A 23050-nucleotide genomic window follows, 5' to 3' on the forward strand; every position below is an offset into this window, starting at 1 on the left:
CACATATCACCACGTTCAAATTTCAAAGGGAAATAACTCTCATAAAATGCAATCAGATCACTTCGGTTACACCAAAAGCCAAAAAATTCATAAGAGTAGTCAAAAAAATTTGGTGCAAACAGTTGGTTGAAATCTGTTACGGTTTCAGAAAAATAAAGATGACAAGAAAAAAAAGGGGGACACGGCGAGATTACTTAAGAGAACATAAGGAATAAGTGTTTTGTTACACGGGTTGAATTTGGAAAACCCCATCACTATACGACATCAATGACCAAAAATATTTGGAAATGTTGTTAAACAAAAAAATATCTTAGATGACAGATAAAAATGTATCAGAGCAAAAGCTATATTTTCACGAAAAATGGAAAGACTTCATATTAATACAAAAATGCACAATAATATGATGTCAATAATTTACGTTAGCAAATAGTTATGCCAATGATAAGAATGCATACTATTTGAAATTAAAACTTAGATGATAGCCTGAACAATTTATTGTTAATAATGACGTAGAAACCATTAGTATATCACTTTGGTGGTATAGAAACATAATTGTTCTTCATAACACGCAAACTGTATTTCATCTTAAATTCAGTTAATAACATGAACATTTTACATGAATTACGCATATTAGATTACCGTTAAAGGTATAATATTTTAAGTTGTGAAAAAGAGGATGTAACGTACCGTTTAAATAACATAAAAAGGTTATTATCCGATTGAAGGTCAATGTAGAGTTTGTTCTTTGAGATTCGATATCTCGGTTAGATGAAAGATATGGCGTTGTATGTTATTCATGTGATGATTTTTAACGACAAAAGCTCGTGCACAAATAGGGATTAGAATCTTGAATGTTGTAAATGAATTATACAAAAATAATCAAAGAGATGACAAAAGCAGGATCCCTAAATTAGATACAACATTATTTTATCATTTAATTTAACCACTGACGAAATAAACGGATATGAAAGAGGTAAAATTTTAGAGGATAATTGAAGAATCTTTCTCTAAGCTCCTAATAGCTAATGAAGGTTATCAACAAGTCTTCGTTAAGTGAAGACGTTTAATCCGGTATCCTATGTTGAGTGGGTGTTTCAATTAATGTATAAATACAATGATAAGCATAAAAAAATACCCACTACATACTACCATATTTGCAAAAGTAAGTACACAGAGGTCATAGACCAAGCTACCACAACCTCTGAAAAAACAATTCACAGGTTTACCACGCCCTCTGCGAAAGTTAAAATGTCGTTCACATTACCCAAACAGGCAAAGACAGGTAAATTGGTTCGTAAAAAATAAGCATTGGGTTGCGATATAGGTAAGAGACTGTAGTAATAAATATATAACATATGTAACAAGTCATACATTCATTGTGATAATTTTGTCACGTAGAATATATATCTAACGCTATTTAGAGGCAACCATCACACTCATACATGTATGGAAATATAACGATGTCTGTCGTCAATATGCACACAAGAAAAAAGAAACACCAGAGTATTTTGCATGATGAAAGGAAAAAAAAATCTCGAAACATATATATATAAACATCGTCTGTTTCAAGTAAACACTTGGAATTCAGCCTGGAAGAAGTCGTTTTCTCCGATTTAGTTTTCTTTTTTGATAATTTACGTTTCTTATTTTCTTCCATTTTTTCCCCTTGTATTTCATCTCTTCCTTTTTAGCATTTTCCTTTTCCTTTAGTTTGCGTTTTAATTCTCTATCAATCTTACGCTTTTCTGTCATTTTCTGTTCATCTTCTTTCTGCTGTTTTCGATTCTCTTTTATTTCGCTCCCGAAATGGCTTTTGGTAGTACAGTCTATTTTTTCCCTTTCTTTTGTTCATTTGGAGATTTGGAGTAACAAGTAGGAGTTCGAAAGATGATGAAGTGCTTTTTTCGCGCGAATTTTTAATTGTGTCTTTGTGTGGTGTTAAATTGACATTGCATGGATTAACTTGTATGATGGTTTCTTGATAAAGTCAAGGAGCCTGATCATGCAATTCTTCCACTAATGTATGTGATGTTTCACATAGACAGATGTCACAAATTTCGGATCGCACTAAAGCAATCAATTTTGCTGCCTCATCAGCCTTCTGTACGGGTTCTGGATTTAGAATGTAGGTCCCAGAACTATTGGTAATTGGATGACTATCAACCTTGGCATCTTTACAATTCACATCGTCGTCTTTACCGAGATTATTGTCTGATTTTGCCCTTGCAAACACTGACGATTACTGGAATTTAGATTGATATACACTTTTAACTGAAAACGGATCAAGCCCCGCAGGACGGAAATAATTAATTGCTACATCATCTGTTGTTGCATTCGACAATTCCGACTTAAATAGAGAAGCAAATGTACCTTTTGTGACACATTCACCAGAACTTTTAAACTGATAATCTCTAACTGAATCTCCCCAGTGCTTCTTCAAAGGCCCAAATAGAGTAACATTAAACGGTTGAATATATGACTTACATGTTCGGGCAAACAGTACACTATAACATTCTCAGACGTACAAAGGTTAACATGCTGAACTGTTTACAGACTTATATGGCTCATATGTCCATCTACCAAAAAAATAACGAGTCGCTTGACCTTTCGGCCCTCAATTATTCGAAACACTAAGGTTTATACTCCAAGCAACAGTTGCGTGAAGTTTAAATTTGAGTGCCACTGATGAGTTGAACACAGTGTATGTTCATGATGTTCACGAAATTCTTGTCTGAGGAACCTTTGATGAGTTTTTATTCCTTTGACAATCATCAAGCGTCTTATTGATCGTCATTGTGCAGGATAAACTAGAAATTACGTTTTGAAAATATATGGAAAGTCAAATTATTATTTTATCGTCTATGATGGATACCAGCTCGATGAATTGGTTCATAATGACCCCATTATATGATTGTAATAAAATATTGACAAAAAATGATTTTATTACAAAAACAAAAATAGAATGTGCACTTCATAGTTACCTTGTGAAACTCCGTCGTAGAGTACTATTACTGCTGCTCAACTACTACTTCTATTTTATCATTGTATGAATCGCATGCTTAACCTAAATTTTTTTTTATTATAAAAACGATGTCTTATATAATGTTACATTTGTATCGTTAAATCCTTTTATCTGTTACCAGTAAACGGAAGGCGTAACGTACATTCTAAAAAAACCATTAAAGGGTCATAATCTGACGAAAGATCAATGTATTCTAGTTATGTGATACAACGGTATGATTGATACAAATAGTGTTGTCTGTAATCTTATTATTTCGCGTCTGTCAATCATTAGGCGCAGACAATGACAACTCTGTCAATTATGAGGGTATGGATACAGGGGATCTTTATTTCTGTACTTTAAACTACCATAACTTTATTTATATACCCATAATGCTGAAATTATCAAAATCAGTTCAATATTTTATTTACGTTTAACCTTTAGTATAAAATTACACAACACATTTATAAAAGATAAAGATTATCGCATGATAATTTTGTTAAGATCTAAGTATATATTATTACCTATAAAATTTTTATTTTTTATTTTTCTGTATTACCTGTTTTTCTAATGTTCATTCTTTAAACTAAAACAACAACGCGAATATTACAAGTGTATATTTTAATCACTAGTTATTAAGACAGTCACCTCCTGTGTAATCTGTCCAAAATGCATATCTAAATCAAAACGAGATACATGTCTATAAACGGTCATGAACATTGTAGATGATTTCAATAGAGACTTAGTATCAATTTCAAGATTTGACAATTGTTTTCCCCTTTATAAACGTAGGTAAACGTGACGTCATACAAATGAAAACTTACAAACTGGAGGTTATTACGTTACCTGTACGCTTCAAATTCGGATAAATGTACATAAAAACGGCGAAATCGAGATAGGTGTTGTTTTATTTTCGATTATGTAGTAGTAATCGAACATTTGTTGATTTAATCATTACAAAAGGGTTGTCCTCCTTAGTTACGTCTGGACAACTGTGGATTTGACGGCAACTTTTAGCCAATGAAAACAATTGTTACATACAAATTGCATTATAATTATGGTTTCTTAATTTCTTGAAATACTTTTATTTCTTTAAAGTTTATTTATTTCTAGGCTTAATAGTTCGCGATGACAACGATAAATATTTAACTGACTGTTGGCAAAATTTAGTTTAAAGCAATGATTATATAGCTTATCTTATTTGTCCTCCTATCTTATGTTTAAATTGCTAGTTGTTGAGCATTTATCATAAAAGAGGGACGAAAGATCATACCAAAGTAACAGTCAAACGCATAAATTGAAAATAAACTGACAATGCCATGGCTAAAAATGAAAAAAAAACAAAAAAAAACAAACAGACAAACAACAGTAATATGACACAACATATAAAATTAAAGAATAAACAACACAAACCCCACCAAAACTAGCGGTGATCTCAGGTGCTCCAGAAGGGTAAGCAGATCCTGCTCCACATGTGGCACCCGTCGTGTTGCTTATGTGATAACAAATCCGGTAAATAGTCTAATTCGGTAGGTCAAGTCCATGAAAGGGGAGGGAATTGTAGCTACGACGTAAGGAACATATCCAATATCATTTGTGAAACGGTTATTTCATAACGGTCAACCAACTCCTGATGGCGTCCGTAAAATTTACGAAGGGATGAGTTCAACTTCACCGTTAGGAACTCTCGGTTTAATAGGGTCCTTGTGAGCGGCAACCCTCTATCAACAAAATCATGATAGGAAATGCAAGCACGGGAATATTGTATTAATTGGGAGATGTATACCCCGTATGCAGGTGCTGCAGGAATGTTGCTACTTAGAAAAGGTACACAATTGGTAAGCTTTAACAATTGGAAAGCATAAACGTCCAAAAGCAATTATGTAAAAAAAAATATGCTTAGGAACAAAACAGTTGAACACCTTCATTCAGAATAAACCAAGCAAATTAGACTTACGTAATACTTCGGCAAAAGAGGGACGACAGCTACCAAAGGAACAGTCAAACTCATAAATCGAAGATAAACTAACAACGCCATGGCTCAAAATGAATAAAAGACAAAAGGACAAACAATAGTACACATGACACAATATAAAAAACTAAAGAATAAATAACATGAACCCCACTAAAACTAGCGGTGATCTCCGAAAGGGTAAGCAGATCCTGCTCCACATGTGGCACCCGTCGTGTTGCTTATGTTATAAAATATCCGGTAAATAGTCTAAAAATGTGTACGAATTGATAGTTTAGTCTAAGTTGCATGATTTTTTTCATGAGTTGTAAGTGGCTTTGAACTAGCTGTCAAATAACTGCGAGTACTCTCAGATCTATTCATTGTGTTTTTTTGTGTCGGGATGTATAAGTACCGGGCCACGTCCACTTGTATTTTTGTCCTTCTGATGAGTTCAGCCTTTTTCAACTGATTTTTTGTATTTCGTTCTTATGTTGTACTGTTATACCACTGTCCCAGGTTAGGGGGAGGGTTGGGATCCCGCTAACATGTTTAACCCCGCCACACTATTTATGTATTTGCCTGTTCCAAGTCAGGAGCCTGTAATTCAGTGGTTGTCGTTTGTTTATGTGTTACATATTTGTTTTTGTTCATTTTTTGTACATAAATAAGGCCGTTAGTTTTCTCGATTGAATTGTTTTACATTGTCTTATCGGGCCTTTTATAGCTGACTATGCTGTATGGGCTTTGCTCATTGTTGAAGGCTGTGCGATGACCTACAGTTGTTAATTTCTGTGTGATTTTGGTCTTTTGTGGATAGTTGTCTCATTGACAATCATACCACATCTTCTTTTTTTATAATTCGGTAGGTCACATTCATAAAATTGAGAATGGAAAAGGGGAATGTGTCAAAGAGACAACAACCCGACCATAGACCAGACAACAGCAGAAGGTCACAAACAGGTCTTCAATGCAGCGAGAAATTCCCGCACCTGGAGGTGTCCTTCAGCTGGCCCCTGAACAAATTTATATACATGCATGAAAGGGAAGGGGATTGTAGTTACGACATAAGGAACATATCCGATATTATTTGTGAAACAGTTATATTCGATAACGGTCAACCAACTTGTGATGGCGTCCGTAAAATTTACGAAGTGATTATTTGTCACGAGGCTATTAGATATTACACAACAAATGTACGCAGTTGATATTTTATACTTCCCCATTTAACTCATTTCCTTATAATCAATAATTGAAATTCGTTGAAGCATTAGTATTTAAAAAGAATATCATTAGTATCAAATAATGAATGATGATATCAATTAAGTATATATTCCCCTTTTTGTTTTTAAATGTGACCTTTCACCTTTTCATACATGTCATAGGACTAAAGATGAGTTGACAAAATTAAAGTATATAGATGTTTAACGTAAAACTTATATAACATAGTTGGTATTTTTAAAGCATTGTGTTATTTGATTTTACCATGTGGTTATGGACTTTCCGAATAGATTTTCCTCTAAGTTCAGTATTTTTGTGATCTTACTTTTTAAGGGTATAGATGTTTTTTGGGAATACTAAACATTAGTATCTCAACAGAATATCAATGGTATCATATAATGAATGATTATATCAACTAATTATATATTCCCCTTTTTGTTTTTAAATCTGACCTTTCATACTAGTAACAAGAGGTTATCAATTGCAGATTCATATTTCATATTCTGTATGCAATTTGATTTGCCAAACAAATATATATAGCTGTATTAATAGCATATTTCTAGGAATCTTATTATTAGTCAATGTTCTTTTAGCAAAAACAATTAAAACAGTCTAAAATACTGAACAGTTCTTTAAATAATCAGAAAGCGCGGATCGACCGAAGATTTAACATCACAGAACACATCAAAATAAAGGTAAATAAACTGTATGTATATTTGTAAGAAAAAAAAAATCTATTACTAAAACATTTTTTCAAAGATTGCAATATATACATATGTTAAATATAAAGTTTATTTGACAAAACATGAACACTTTTCAATATGATTTTAAAAAGAAGATAAATAAGTGTGCTAACTAAGATGAAATTATAAATAAGAACTATAAGTTTACGTCTATATAACTTTTAAGATTTGAGATTTCGGAAAGTATCTCTGTTAATTGACCGTAACCCGATAAAAGATATCCGCGACTTTTTTCAATGATAATACGAAATATGTTGATCTCATAATATTATCGTCTTGTGAACTTGTAAGTCATTTTAGGAATTGTCAGTTGGCATTTTAGCCAAATCTTCTAATTGTTATATCCATTATTGAGTTGCTGATGTGTTGACGAAATTTCATTAAATCGTATAAATCTCACGTGATCGGTAGAGTCTGCAGTTATTCAAGGTTTGTTTTACCAGGGGACGCTTTCCGTGACACGTTAAAGTATATATCATATAATTTATCATAACTGACATTGCAAGGACTGTCAAAGACTGTCAAAGTTGTCAATGCAATATTCGTTTTGCTGTGACCGTCAACCACAAAATGTTTAAAATCCTATAATATTTAATTAAATATTGGTTCTTTTAAGCTCTTTTTCAACCCAAAAGAACTTCTATTTCACCAGAACTTTTCTATCAATTCCAAGAATTACCTAATATGTAAGGTAGACATCCTCAAAGCGGTAACAATTGAGGTTAAGAGGTCAGGTATGCTCGCAGGTGATAGAATAGAAGGAAAGGACAAATGACTTGAAGGACCCCTTATCATGCTTTTTTCAAGAGGGAAAAAAAGCTAATGATAACTGAGGTGAAATTTATAATTTTTACTCATTATCAATTGTGATGGGAAAAAGATTAAATATCTAACTTTTAATTTTGAAAACTGAATTTAAAGCAATACATATATTTGCACCTGTCCTAAGTCAGGAATCGGAGGAACAGTAGTTGTCGTTTGTTTATGTAATTTATACGTGTTTCTCGTTTCTTGTTTTTTATATAGATAATACCGTTGGTGTTCCCGTTTGAATGGTTTTACACGTCTTTATAGCTTGTTTTTCAGTGTGAGGCTCCGTGTTGAAGACCGCACATTGACCTATAATGTTTTACTTTTATAAATTGTTATATGGATGGAGAGTTGTTTCATTAGCACTAATACCACATCTTCCTATATCCATAGCTAATCCAATAAATAATTTTGTATATGATTTTGCTGACAGTAACATCAAACCGACTCTTTTTCTATTGTATGCATCCGATTTGAATTTGTACCTATGCAAGCCAATGATGTATAATAATCAAAACAGTTATACACAGCTATTTAGAATAAACTCAGATATAGATATTTTTTGTAAGTGTTATGAGCAGACCTTAATATATTGTATGCTTATTTACATACTTTCAACTCTTCCTTTTAAGCATCTTTTAATATATTTATATATACAACACACTTTATATTCTGTATATAAAACTGTCATATAACTTGAATTAATTCCAATTATTGCATAAATGATCAGTCATTAAAGTACTTCATACAACGGATTATTATATGTTCGTTATCTTTAATATCAATCATACAATTATTAAATAAGAAAGATTATATGACTTGAAATTGAAGATGCATCCCTTACAAAGATTCATATCATAAATCAGAAGGGTACGACTTTTAACACAAGACATTTGACCAGGTAGTTAATCGTAATTTAATGACATAGTTTGACGCATGTATTATTTATAATTATGTGTTTATTAAACGATTTAAAAATCAAAGCAATGATGCCATGATCATTTTTAAATTGATAATTGTTAATTCATTTAGTTTAATTGTATAGCCAAAAAAAGATAATTGTCACAAGCTAGAATTGCGATAGATAAAAGCTTATTTTTTTTTGTCACGTCATAATATAAGGAAGAGCAAAAATTCACTTTTTCAATGCTCTTCAAATTGAAACGCTACTGATACAAACAAAAGACCGATAGGGACACTACATTGTTGAAATATACTATTTATATAGTTCCAAGATAACATTTCTCACCACTGAGTCGAACTGAGTTACAAAATGTATGTCAAAAAGAAAATGAGAAATAGCAGGTTTAAACTGAAAAACGTCAACTTCAAAATGTTGTTAAGTTGGAAGTAAAAAATGTAAATAACGAAGTAGGATATGTTAACTTACAAAAATGTATATTGTAACATATCAACTTTGAAGTGAGAAAAGTTTACTAAGAACTGAAAGTATCTTTTTGGAAGGGAAAAACCTTAAAATGGCATTGAGAACTTGTGTAAAACAATAACGTCTTCTGTTACAATAGATTATACATACGTGCAAGCTTGGGATTATTTTCAGTCATTTTTTTATCAGATTGATGTTTAAATCATATCTTTAACTTTTGGGTCTCGAGCATCAATGGAAAAACTTTAATTGTCGAGATGACAATCGATTTAATTGTACAGTCTATGCTGTTCCAGAATATCACAGGTAAATCAAATGATTTGGCGAGAACGTGAACCAGAAGTTGATTCAGCAAAAAACCAACCGGTAGATAATTTGGTGAACAACCATTTACTATGGAATGTTGAGCTTTAGCTGCTTAGAACCTTGACAAATGATTGATATGTTTCAGCAGATAATAAATCATAATACATTTCATTTCGTGAAAACCTAAAATATCGAAAACTGAAATACTTTTTTTTCCAAATTGAGGACAATTGTGATGACGTTCGCAGTGATAAACACTACACTATGATTTGCTAATACAATAAATGTTTGACAGTACTCTTTTGTTCTTTTCTAGGAATGGACACCTTTAATAAAGCACAAACAGAGAAACTTATTCTCAAATTGGCAGAAATAAGGGAGAGTGTTCTAAAAAAGTAGGTGTATATAGCAAAAAATATTTCATTCGCAAAAATGTCAACATAAGCATATAATCAGATTATCCACAACCGAACCACTTATTATAAGAAAGAAAGGAGGAATTCAGAATGAAAAACACCCAAACCCAAAACGAACATACAAAATATTGCAAACATTTTCAATTTTGGTATCTATGATGAGTTTAATTTAAAGTGAATTATGTAGATAAGATGCAACTCAAACTTGAAAGTTTTTGTTACTTTTTGAACGACGTATTCATCACCTTTGCCAACCACATGATCAATTTGTTTTTAATGCTTTAATTGTATGAAAGTTTTTACTACTGTATAAGCGCCATGTTTTTTTCTTAGATATTTAGTACCACCTGCTATTTGAATCTTTCAAATATTGTTAAATATAATTTTTATATAACATTTATTTTGTAATTGTAGATGTGATACGCCAACTTCCACCGAAGAAACATTTTTAAATGAAAGTATAACGAATGTACAGACATACTTAAATATACTTTCTGAGAGGTATGTAATACCTGTTTGCAACGGATAATCATTCTTCAAGAGATCAATTGATTGTTTACACTTTACCATCAAGTTAATATGAATTATAGCAACTGATATCAATTGTTATCTAGTTAATATTGTCTTAAAGAACAAAATATAATACGGCACCGGTTTAGAATGATTGCGTTATTGTTATCACCAGGTTGATTGTCGACTATTCAATCTCATAGTGTAACTGTAAAAGGATTACTCAATTTTATTTTATAAATTACTAAGTCATAGAAATCGATATGTTGTGTCGGTACAAGTTATATTTGTATAGTAATTTTTTTCTCTGGAAGCCTAAACTATAACATGTATAGCGTTATATGATTGCCTCGTCTGCAGTAATGAGTAATTGGTTGATGATGTTTTGCTAATTTTTAATAGAAAGATTCCAACACAGTCAGCATAACAGTATCATATAAGCTATAGATACAAGAAGGACATTCAAACTAAAATATAAGATAACTATGCCATGGTTATAAAAGGAGAAACCCAACAGAACAACAATAGTACATTAAATCACAACATAGAAAAACAAAGACTATGCAACACGAACACCATCGATAACATGTAGTGTTCTCAGGTGCTCTGGTAGAATAAGCAGATCGTGCGCCACATGTGGCACCCGTCGCGTCTCAGTAAATTAACCTACACTGTACTGATGCACTTTGATGAAATAAAGCAAGCAAATAGAAACATGTGAACGTCACATTTCACGGGTCCGAAGAGGATAAAACGTCGAAATTAGATAAACGATACAAAAAATGCCATCTTTGATAAGACTTATTGATTGACTTTACTCGAAGTTGAGAAATTGAAAGAAATTTACAATTGCACACAATGATGACAACAGTTGAGTCTATGAAGAGTTGTTCAGCATTAACATTAATCATTTATGAATATAATTAAAGAATAATCTGTTTTAATACGTGTTTTTTTTCTTTTTAGGGATGTTATTGAATATGACAAAGACACTTTGGGAATTATTCAGCGATTGAAGCAAAATCTCAAATTTCTATCGGAAAACAGGTTAGTATATGTTTTAATGTTTGCTTTATTTACTGTATTTCTAATGAAATAAAAAAGCATACTATCAAATTGTAAATTGCATAAAGTCATCTTTACTGTGTTATAAGGCAGTGACTCTATTAAGGTTGATTAGTTGTTTAGTAAGGAGAAAATTCCATACATCCATATAGTTTTACCATATTCTTTCTGTTGAGATAGATGCATTGAAGTTCATTTTATTTCTCATTATTTCAGATGAAGTTGATAATCGTTTTAGAATTTAGGATACATTGACGACTATAAAAGATCGTAAATGCATTTGAAATCGCCTCCCCCCCAAAAAAAAATAAAAGAAAAAAAATAACCAAGAATTTTCGATGAAAGCACATGCATTACGGAATGTGAGGCAAAACGTGCATCGACATGACTTTTTGCATCATGTCTGATATCTCTCATGCGTCATTAAAATATCACGAGTAGGTATAAAAATCAATCGCTCAATTTGAAAAAACCTATTCTGTGGTTGAAGTCATAAAACCTCGCTCAGTGCTCGGAGTACAAAAATCATGCTCGAAACATGAAATCCAGCATTTTGAATGGTTGATTTGGAGTATGAGTACAAAAATCTGACTTAAAAGTTTTTTAACTTCAATGCCTGGTGACTATATTTTCAAGTCAGCAAAAAAGACGGTTTCCATAAACAGAGACAGTATGCAAAATCTTGATGTTAACTGTAGTTAACTCAAGGTAATACCATTCATGTAATGCGAAACTGCACAAGCGTAAATTATAAAATACTTCACGTTTTGAACACCCTGCAATATGATAATTTTACACAGGATTAATTAAAGTCGAAATGGAAATTTGAAATTCTCACGTAACTGGTTTTTTTAATTGTCGTTCTAGGTATCTTTATATGAGACAGACCTATCGATTTAAATAATTATTGTGTTTTGTTTTGTTCAGACACGCTAAATCAGACTTTGATTTCAAGATGATGGTGAACAAATTAACAGAAACCCTGAATACTATTCTAAAGAAAAGAATAAAATCGGATGAAAGGTAAGTTCTCCATGGTTTAAAGATGTTCGCTTGCTATGTTAAGGAATTTCTGTCAAATTTTCGGAATCCTCTGGTTTTATCCATTTGAATGCCTTAAAATATTTTGGCCATTGACCCCCATTTTTCTTTTTATACATCATTTACATGTATATTTATAAGTCATCTCTAAATTTCATATCAAATCCTTGTTATTTTTTAACCGATTTTTAGCACTTGATAAAGCTATGAAAAGTCACGAACCCGCCAAACTTTCAATGGGTAATATCTCGAAAACAAGCACTTTGAATAATGAATTGCTGCATTTCATGTAATATTGTTAACATTCTGGCATTTTATGAATGGCTCTAAAAATGTTCTTAAAAAATATATACCAAACAAAACCTTGAACAAACAAAATCATGACTTCGAATATACAAATCCCATAAGACTTCTGATTTAGCAAGTCGAAACCAACAAAACTTTTTTTACGACAAAAGGGTGGGAAAACAGTTTATCAAATTGTTTCAACTTTTGAAACACTTTATATAAGTCGAAAGCTTCTGTTATTTATTAATTATGTATGTTTTATTTTACATAAACTCAGAACTTCAGACACAGACGCGGAAGAAAGAATTCCAGAGACTGACGAAGACAACAGTTCAGATATTTTCCAGTATGTATTGTTTACGTACTGTGAGTGTATACGTTATGCGCAGATGACGTGTACCAGTTATAGTTGCTCAAGTCTTCTTAAAAGATATAAACATGAATTTTGATTGAAAAGGATACAAACTCGATAGATGCATCTGTGCTTATTATTTGAATGCAAGAAACACGGCACTATTGGTTATTTGGAAAACTAAAACAATAATAATGATAACTATATTTTCTGTTCTCGTTCTCGTTATTTATTTCTCGAATTCAATTTGAAAGACATTCTGAGACGTATCGTTTTGAGTTCACAGTATGTGGAAGATCACACCTTTAAAAATAATAAGTTTGATGAAAATATTATATTTTTTTTCAAAGCGTGCAGGTAGTGATTCTAATACAGATCTTAAATTTTGAATATCAGTTAAAAACATTATTGTTCAGTCTAGGTGGTGTCAAATAATATATACCATCGCAAAAATAACCAACCTAAAAAAACCTGCTACATTTGAAATCTAAAGAATGAATGCCACTGATAGTTAGCGTTTAGTTTCCTAGAAAAGTACAATGCAGTAGTTTTTAACTATACATTAACTAGCTATATCACTGTTTAGTTCATTTCCTTTGAATTTGCAAAACTGTGAAAGTCACTCTAATACAACGTTAATAATCCACCGGTTATTTATATGGTCAGGTTTTTAAAATAACTATTTTTCTTTTTCCAAATACGGAGGACAGTGTGTCCAAGAAAAAGATAACCATAGCTGTAGTTGGAAAACCCTTTGCGCAATCATGGATCTTCAATGATCTCGAAATCCGTACTGTTTTTTTTTTACTTTCTATTGTTTTTGATGTGACTGCAGAGTCATTTCCAGACAAAAACTTTGCATTTGATAATCTCTGCAACTATTTCATTTACTTAGATTTGACCGACATTCATACGTCTTGTGAAGACGACACTCGCATATAGGGAACTTAATCATACGCCTGGTATATATAATGTTAATCAATGCACACTTTAACATATTTAATGTTAATGTTTAATGTTCCCTCAAATCGTGTCGTGTAAAATTGTGTAATAAAGTTTAACATATATTTACTAATGAGTGAAATGCTATATGGAGTAACTCAAACACATTTTTGAAAACACCGATAAAGGTAGAAAAGAAAGCCTGCATAGTTTTTGTGTTAATTAGTCAATTTATAAATCGATTTTACAGGTCAACAGATGTAGCAAAATCAGTTATACCACACATGGTCAACGGCAGAACACCAGACATTATTGAGTAGGTTTCGATAACTCCACTGAACCTAAATGAACTCAAACCTTCTTAAAATAAGTTCAATGTGTATAGTTATGTCTATTGTATATAAAAAAATGTGCTGAATTTGATTTTGTTGGTTAGAAAAACATACCCTTTTTGTAAAGAAATTTAGCCAACGCAAAATTCACTAGAGTTAATGTTACAAAATTGTTCGAAAATGTTGTTGTAGTACGGGAAAGTGTAATAACAATAAACTCCAAAGAAAACACTCCAAAGAAAATTATATCGAAAAGTCAAATGACAAAATCAAAAGCTCAAGCATATTAAACGAATAGAAAACAACTGTCATAATCATGATTTGATACATGCATTTTCTGATGCACAAAACAGTTGATAAAACTTTGTTTTATAGCTAGCTAAACCTCTCACGTAAATATATGTTGTCGTAGCCACACTCCCGTCCTTACCATATAACGTGACATTTGCACATACTACTTATCGCCGAATCTACATAAACTGCACGAAGAGTGGGTCTATTTTAACTCTACGAACTCGTTTTTGTTTATGTTTGTGTTCTCAGTTATTGGTTTTCTGGTTTGTGTTATTTCATCTTATATATTTATTTACAGGTCAACATTGATCCCCCAAACAAAAACTGAAGATAAACGTGCAGAGATTTCAGGGTTTGTATGAACGTTTACTTATGTATACACCATACCACGTTTTGAAAACCATTACAAAATAAGTATACCAACAGGGAAACATGATTGTAAACTGAACATATATAGCTTCGGTTTCAATGCTGAGACATGTTGTAAGTCGATTCTTACTTTATCAGAATTCCTGCTCTAAGAATATCGTATAGGACCGATCTTAGAACAGTTTCGATAAACAGGCCCCAGTTCCCATAATGTAAATATTTAACAAATATATTTTTCAGTTTAAATGAATAAATGTCTTTTATGTACTCGCATTTATATTTTAGGCATTAAGGTTAATGCCTGCACACATTTTTCAGGATTTAAGCTGAAATCCTCGGATTTAAGACTAATGCGTAACATTATTTAAGCAATAGACTTACTGCCTAGGCGTTAACTTATTGTCTAGGATTTAAGCGTAAGGCTTAATTTCACTTTTTGACGGTAACATATATATAAATGAACCTAAATGTCCACATAGTTCGTCATCTTGACACTAGAAAGTCTCTTAATCCGAAGAGATGGCAGTATTGTCGAATCTTAACATACGTTTGGCGGAGCGATAATTTAACATAAGTAGGTTTCTAGCCTGAATGGCATGTATGTGCCCCATGATTAGTTTAGTCAACTTTATCATCAAATATATGACTTAATAGAATTAATAGGAGATCAATAGGAGATATCACTACATATAGGTTTGCGTTCGTGAATTTTTTTTCAGAACTCATCGATAATATATAACGAAAGTCTGTTAATATAGATTATTGCCTTTGGTGCAAGTGTATGAATATTCGACTTCGACTTACACAACGGATTTGTAAAGTGATGAAATCTAACAATGAACCAATACATTCATTTAATGATGGCGTCACACATTAACGTATAAACAGTAGGCGTTAGGTGCACGCAAGAGGAACAAGCGTGTTGCACAAGTTTGTATGTAGCATTAACAAATTCATCTAGCTCTTTTTCAAGCGTTTACCGATTTGCTACACTCACGTACTACATAAATTACAAGCGCGTTGCTAAACGCTACATATAAGTTTGATACATGTTAAGGGCACGTATACTTCTTAAGATAGTTAAACTTTTACCTGGACTTTTACTTGAACGTACGTATGCGGGTCGCGTTTGTGACATACGTCTGGTGTTGTGTGGCATATTAAATGCACCCGTGACGTATCAAAACGTATTCTGACATTCAACGAAACTTGCTCTCACATTGAAAGTGGCACATGTTGATGAAGTAGTTCAAACATTCAATAATTACACGTTTCAGACATGCCGAAGCCACGGATAATCGTTCCAGATACGATCAGGGCGCTTCTCAAATATGTTCAAAGGACCTTTTTCCTTCGAAGCGTGCATTTCATCTGAGCTCGACAAATGCTATACATACGACCGATAAATGCATATGCACGCTCCTCGTACGTTTTAAAACCGTTTTAAGTTGGTTTTGCACACGATACATATATGACTGCAAGTTGACTGCGTCCAAAATTGCTAGTATAGTGACAGCTTACATTGTATTTGACCACAAGCGGCCAACATCGGTGCTATACCCTGATGCGTGACGCCGGTATGGGTAGGTTTCTCTATACGATTGTTTTAGTTTATGTGTAAAACAATGATTAATTCAGAATGTTATGCATTACATCACTTGAAATATATAACGAATAAAAGGCGGAAAATACCATTTGGATCTTCAAACACGAGAGTACGGATGTAAGTTTAATTCAGGAGAAACCTACTGTTATACACTTTTTAAGGAAATAATAAAGTTTTTCTGCATTTCATTTATAGAACTTTCTATGATATTGGATGCGGAATACAAATTTATTCAACAACGGATGTTTCCAGCATATTTCAAGCAAAACGATGGAGGTCTGACGATTTTCAACGTTTTTACAAACCAGATGCTGCGTTAACCAACTACAAATTTGAGACAGATTTTTTCCATATTGAGCCAACAGATCCAAAAACTAATCGGAATTTTCCGAAAGATAGTTGTGGAATGATTACTGTGCGAGTAAAGCTTCCAAACGAGATAAATTATCAGTTTCTGCATTTGAAGGCCTACATTAAATTTGGACCAAAGTGGAGTTTAGTTGAGGCTTCGTTAAAGGTATATAATATTTCTCTACGTAATAGCGTGTAGGTCCGTCTAAACTGATATTCATCAATACGTTGACTGCTCAGTGGCGTTTACCATACACCATCTTGTCAAAGACATATAAGGAACAGGATAAAAATAACACGCTGATGATAAATATTATTCTTACAACCTCTAAATGGTTATCTTTACGACACAAACAGTTATATAAGTGATCACAACTTCCAATCAATTGTTTTGAGTATTGTAATCATGTACATCATATTCATGTCTGCGTTCTTATAAACATTCGGTTTGTGTAAATAGTTCAATTCACTGACAAGGGTACAAGGGTACACAGAAGGCACGTCAAATTACTATGATTGTCGATTTTCCTGTTGAATGTTGGTTGTTTTTTTAAGTCACTCCTGCATCATCTGTAAATTAAATATTGCCGCCATTTAAAAATTTACATGTGCTTAAACTTGCGTTTAACAAAATCAAACAATCAATCAATCAATTTTGATATTGAAATTGAGTCCATCGGATTTTATCATGGTATTTTTCATCTGTCATTACGATATCAAATAAAAAAATGTGATACCGATTCAAAATTAAAGTAAAGTCGCTTTAGGAATACCAATCGATCGACGATATTCTGGCGTAGAATTCTAGTCTTAGTTTATCATTGTAATGTAGTTGACATGATGGGGAAAATTTGAATCATACACAGCCATCATATAACGTGAATTAAGGTTTTGTTCATGATCGATACTTTTGTTTTATGAGTGCAGTATATCTTTAAGAAATCTCACACAAAAGTTGATTAGTTGTTTGTAGCTTGCTATTTTCGTGGATTGAGGGAAACTTGTATATTCGTGTATATTTGAATTTGTGGTTTTGAAAAAATTTGCATAATGCCTTCAGAAAATTTGTAATCCGTTGAACATTCAAATTTGTGGTTCCCATGACTCCACGATATCCACGAACATAAGTATCCAACGAATATAAATGAATCCACAGTATAAGGAAAAGCTTGGTATGAATCGACCATTACAGTACAATACATTGACATTCCCACAAACGTTTGGGATCTCACTCTAAAAATGTATCGTCTTAGATACATAAATGCAAGATAAGAAGAAGTATTTGGGCGATAAAGAAATGGTTCAGACAAAAGGTTTCTACGATATATAAGTGTAAACGTTTTTGATTAATAACTAATTAAAATGTGAAATAAGGTAAAACAAATTATTTAGTTGACACACTAGTTCATTCTAGACAATATTCGTGTATATACAAGTAACGACTGTAACATTAGAAATCTGCAAACTAGTTTTAACTAAACATGTATATCTGATTATTTCAAATTTACATTTCTTCAGGAGAAAATAGTGACCTTTCACACTGTCAAATTAGATGCCCTCTGTATTGTATCCAACCCAATCAAAGAACGGGTGAACATTTTACCAACTGGTTACAAGTACATTGCCCAAACTGACACAAGGATTCAAATTACCTTCCCTCCTGGTGCTGTCGTGAAAGAAGAATCGATATGTTTACACGTACGTATTACAATTATGAATGATACGCAATTAGATGTTCAAGGTCGGTGGTAATGGACTTCACATTTACTTGACTAGGATTGTCTTTAGTGCCTACTCTGTTCTAAAAATTAAAGAGTTTACCATTAACGTCAATTTTTTTTATAAAATGTTTGTTCGCATGTGATTTAATTGAAGGATTACAAAATTCAATAGGAGCTTCATCGTCTCAATTAGTAATATGCAATCTTCATAATAAAACAATCACTTTACATTTCTACGTCCGATGCGTTAATTTCTGAATACCCCTTCAAAGCTTAAAGCTAAACTTTTGAAGAATATGACTGTATAAATACGTAAAAAAACGTGCAATATTAAATTAAAATAAAAGCCAATGTATTGTAAAGTTATTTTGAACGTGTACGTCCAACTGTCACTCTAAATAAAATAGAAAATTTGAATTTCACACGTCTTTGTATTTTTTACGAACACTAGTATTCAATGCTTAATGAATTTCAAGTAGATTCTAATTTAGCAACAAACCATATTTGCAGAAACCCAAAATTGTTGACAATGTAAAAAATAATTGAAACACGCTATGATGCATACACAGAACACTTAGCTGTCTTTTTCATTTAAAATATTCAACAATATTTAAAATGGAAAAATTTCACATTTTTACTTTGCATGAAATGGGAGAAGGCGACATAGTTTCACACATTAAAACATCTATTTGTCAGGTTATTCCTGTGAATAAAGAGATTTTGAGAAGACAGTATGAAGAGCGGAGTAAGAAAGGGGAAGCAATCCTGGCTATCTCTGATTGTTTGTACACATCTGGAAATACACCATTGAAAAGGAAGGTTCAAGTCAAACTACCACTCAACGATATAAGAAACCCATACGAGACAGATGAGGATTATGTATACCGCCTATTTAGACAGAACACCAATGGTCAGTTTACATTAACAGATAACGTGGTCACCGTTGATGAAAACCATACTGCAGTCTTTGAAACGGACAAGATTTCTGGGTAGGTTATTTTGCTGTTGAAACAGTTAATCTATTATATAAATGACGTTAGAAAACCATTATCTGCTTTAGCTTAGACATGAAATGAGGATTACATACTTGCATATGCTACTTAAATGTGACCGTTATATTAGGAATGGAAATGGAGAATGTGTCAAAGAGAAAACGACCCTACCAAAGAACAAACACTTCCAAGGGCAAACATGGGTCTTAAACATAGCAAAACACAAATACACAAACGGAGGAATGGCTTCAGCTGGCCACTAAACAAAAGTATGTACTAGTTTAGTGAAAATGAACGTCACACTAAACTCCGAAACATAAATGAATTAAAATTAAAAATGAAATACATACACAATGCAACTAGCATTGACCAGAGGCTCCTGAATGGGGACTTCTTCTATACCTTATTTTTACTGTAGTGGTCAATACTGATGACTTATAGACATCAAGGACAGAATGTATAATCAGGGTTTAATTTATTTCAGAACTAGTGTTTCTTTGATAGGAAAGGAGGAACTGAAGAAAGGCCCGCTAAAATTATCAGGAACAATCGAAGAAATGCATGGTCATACGTCCATTTGTAAAATTCTATTCTTTGTAAACGATGTGACATCACGTGGTCTCACTGTTTTGCTGGCATGCATTGAAAAATCAAAGATGCAAGCGTTTTGCCAAAGTTGCGAAGATAGGGGTTTTCACCTGTTCAAGAACTGGATAAGCAAAGATTTTGTCTTCAAACCACAAATTAAAATTGATATCAATTTGAAAGGGTGTTTTGGCTTGCCGCGCTTTACATCAAGGAAAAGATTAGACCTGACATTTTTACCTAACTCCGCGGAAAATTTTACACGATTCGTAGTCGAAATTAAACACAAGATTGATCAAGATGTTTATGGACTTTTGTTACTCACCAAAGATCAAGAAATAATCGATGAAATAAGCTATAATACATTGAGCACCAAAGAATACGCAAATGCAACTCTACTGAAAGGACGAAATACTCCTGACCGACGAGCTAGAACGGCACAACATGATCAAACGATGTCCCCGAAGGGAAAAAGTTACATTAGTAGACAACCAACCTTGTCAGTTCGCCAATGTAATGAAGATGGTATGAAAAACAATACACATACTGATTTTATTTTAATAATCTAACTCACAAGAAAAACAAATTATAGCTATACAATTAATTACAACGTTGGTCCTGCATCCGGTCCATATCGATGAATGCCAAAAGTCATATTTCCCTCTGGTTACTTATAAAATATCTTCTCTAAATACCTATAAGTTTTGTATTGATATTTTAGTCTCCATTTGACGAACTTGTGAGATTTTTAAATGGTAGGCATTTTATTAGCTTCGACGCTCTCAAAATTATAATTCGGCATATCATAAACAACTGATAAAATATACATTGCGTATTATTTAATACACAATTATATTAAAGGCATTGCAGTGATCACATATGTTTCACTATCTTTTTATATCTGTTGGCAATCATGCCATATTCACTTTTGTACACTAATATGATAATCCGGATATCAGTGTGCAGACCTGTTTTAAAATCAGATAATTATATGTGATTCGTTTTGCAGAATTTGTACATGTTAAGCCTTAAAGTTTATAAATCTCATGCTAATACTTTAACTAGGGTTTATGCAAAATATATACAACTTAAGTTATTTGGTAAATATGTATTACGCATTTTGGTGTTCATCTAAAGAGATAAATGCAATAATGTTTTGTATTATTTTCAATAATTCATGACATTCGCTTTAATAGTGATGTTTTTCTTGTAATTGTCTTTTAATCAACTGTGTTAATTTGTACATCGTATTACATCTTCAAATATGAATGTTTTTCGTAACACTTACTCTTATTTTTCATAACAATTATTATTTTTTTTAGATTTCCTGACAGAAAAAGGTATAATGGCTATAGGAAAGTTGCTGAACGCAGACAAACTGTTTGAAACTGTTCTTCATCTAGATATGAAACAGGTTCAATATGACCAAATTTGTGAAAAAGTACCATCAAGTAACAGGCAAGCTTTCACATTGCTAAAAACTGCTCTCGATCAACTAAAGCACAGCAAAGTTGATAAGTTAGTATCTGCCCTTGAAAGTGTTGGTGAAGGAGGATTAGCTGAAAGTATTCGTCAATTATACAAAGACAGAAAAGAGTTGTCCCAAATACAGATGATACATTAATTATTCATTCACTTGCCTTTCTCCAGACTGTTCTTTAATAAGAACACAACTAATCTAACAGTGTAATTATCAAAAAGTCACCAACTTTACCATTAATTAATCAAAGGGATATATATATATATATGTTGTGTCTGCAACGCATCATACAATTTGCTATATATACGATTTTTTGCCATGTTGTAGCGCCTTAACATTGCAACATTTGTGGAGCTCTTATGTTGTTTAAAATCACATCATGTTTGTGTAATCTGTAAACAAATCCTGAATTGGGAATCCTTTTGTGACATTTCCTACCATTGCATAGTTATCAAAAGTACCAGGATTATAATTTAATACGCCAGACGCGCGTTTCGTCTACATAAGACTCATCAGTGACGCTCAAATCGAAATATTTATAAAGCCAAACAAGTACAAAGTTGAAGAGCATTGAGGATCAAAAATTCCAAAAAGTTGTGCCATTTGCATCCTAGACTATTAAAAAAAACAGGAACATGACGCGTTTGACTTGATAATCGGAGGTATTGTTCAAAGTCATATGCCTTCATTCCCTTTGTTTACGTGTTTTTGTATTCTATGATATTGTTTACTGTTAATCATTCATTTTTAATGATGAGTGCTTCTGATTTAATTCAGTTTTTGTTTCATTAATATTTTCGTCGTAGTATATTATGATCTCAATGCTCTTTTCTGATTTTTCTTTAATTATTCATGTTTATGTTACATTTGTAAAATCAGACGTCTTCTGCTGTAAGGTCAAACGTATGTTTTGAAGGTAAATTGTAACCAGAATCAATTGATTAAATAATGAACAAGTGGTTTAAGCTTATAATTGAAGATTAAATAAGATTCAGGCATAATAATCATATTTGACATTTAGGACAGTAAATCGAGTTAATAATTTCAAATAACGCACAGTTCAATTAATCTGCTTTCGATACATTGCATTGTTTTGACATAACTTGTTCATGTTTTCTTTTTTTATTTTGTCTACGGTTAAAATGCTTTAACATGTTTAAGGGTCATATTTTGATTTAAATTTGTTGATAAAAAAAAATTAAAAAAAAGAGAGAAAAAGAAAAGACGTTAATGCATATTGTTCGTTTTTTTGTTTACATATGTTATGTTTCTTGTTTATATTATCAC

The 23050-nt window shown here is 32.2% G+C and overlaps 1 protein-coding gene and 2 long non-coding RNA genes across 3 annotated transcripts; all 3 read left to right on the forward strand.

The window, feature by feature from the left end:
• The first annotated feature begins 6731 nt into the window (after positions 1-6731).
• Positions 6732-13188, forward strand: LOC143059402 (uncharacterized). Its single transcript, XM_076232890.1, has 6 exons — positions 6732-6868; positions 9736-9814; positions 10250-10336; positions 11312-11392; positions 12338-12433; positions 13017-13188. The coding sequence occupies exons 2-6, from the start codon at positions 9738-9740 to the stop codon at positions 13186-13188; spliced, it is 513 nt and encodes a 170-aa protein (XP_076089005.1). The 5' UTR covers positions 6732-6868; positions 9736-9737.
• Positions 13189-14168: 980 nt separating this feature from the next.
• Positions 14169-17152, forward strand: LOC143057982 (uncharacterized). Its single transcript, XR_012972901.1, has 3 exons — positions 14169-14349; positions 14958-15011; positions 16830-17152. It is a non-coding gene; the product is annotated as an uncharacterized LOC143057982 (long non-coding RNA).
• Positions 17153-18137: 985 nt separating this feature from the next.
• On the forward strand, positions 18138-22025 carry LOC143057983 (uncharacterized). The gene is made up of 4 exons (XR_012972902.1): positions 18138-18683; positions 19403-19695; positions 20183-20808; positions 21606-22025. It is a non-coding gene; the product is annotated as an uncharacterized LOC143057983 (long non-coding RNA).
• Positions 22026-23050: the final 1025 nt, after the last annotated feature.

Source organism: Mytilus galloprovincialis, chromosome 14 (genome assembly GCF_965363235.1).
Source record: "Mytilus galloprovincialis chromosome 14, xbMytGall1.hap1.1, whole genome shotgun sequence".
NCBI lineage: Eukaryota > Metazoa > Mollusca > Bivalvia > Mytilida > Mytilidae > Mytilus > Mytilus galloprovincialis.

Excerpts from the sequence above, each read along its gene's own strand:
- LOC143059402 (XM_076232890.1), top strand. The coding sequence starts at position 9,738 with ATGGACACCTTTAATAAAGCACAAACAGAGAAACTTATTCTCAAATTG. Across the intron at positions 10,337-11,311 it reads TTAAATATACTTTCTGAGAG|GGATGTTATTGAATATGACA; the intron begins GTATGTAATACC and ends TTTTCTTTTTAG. Across the intron at positions 12,434-13,016 it reads AGAATAAAATCGGATGAAAG|AACTTCAGACACAGACGCGG; the intron begins GTAAGTTCTCCA and ends ACATAAACTCAG.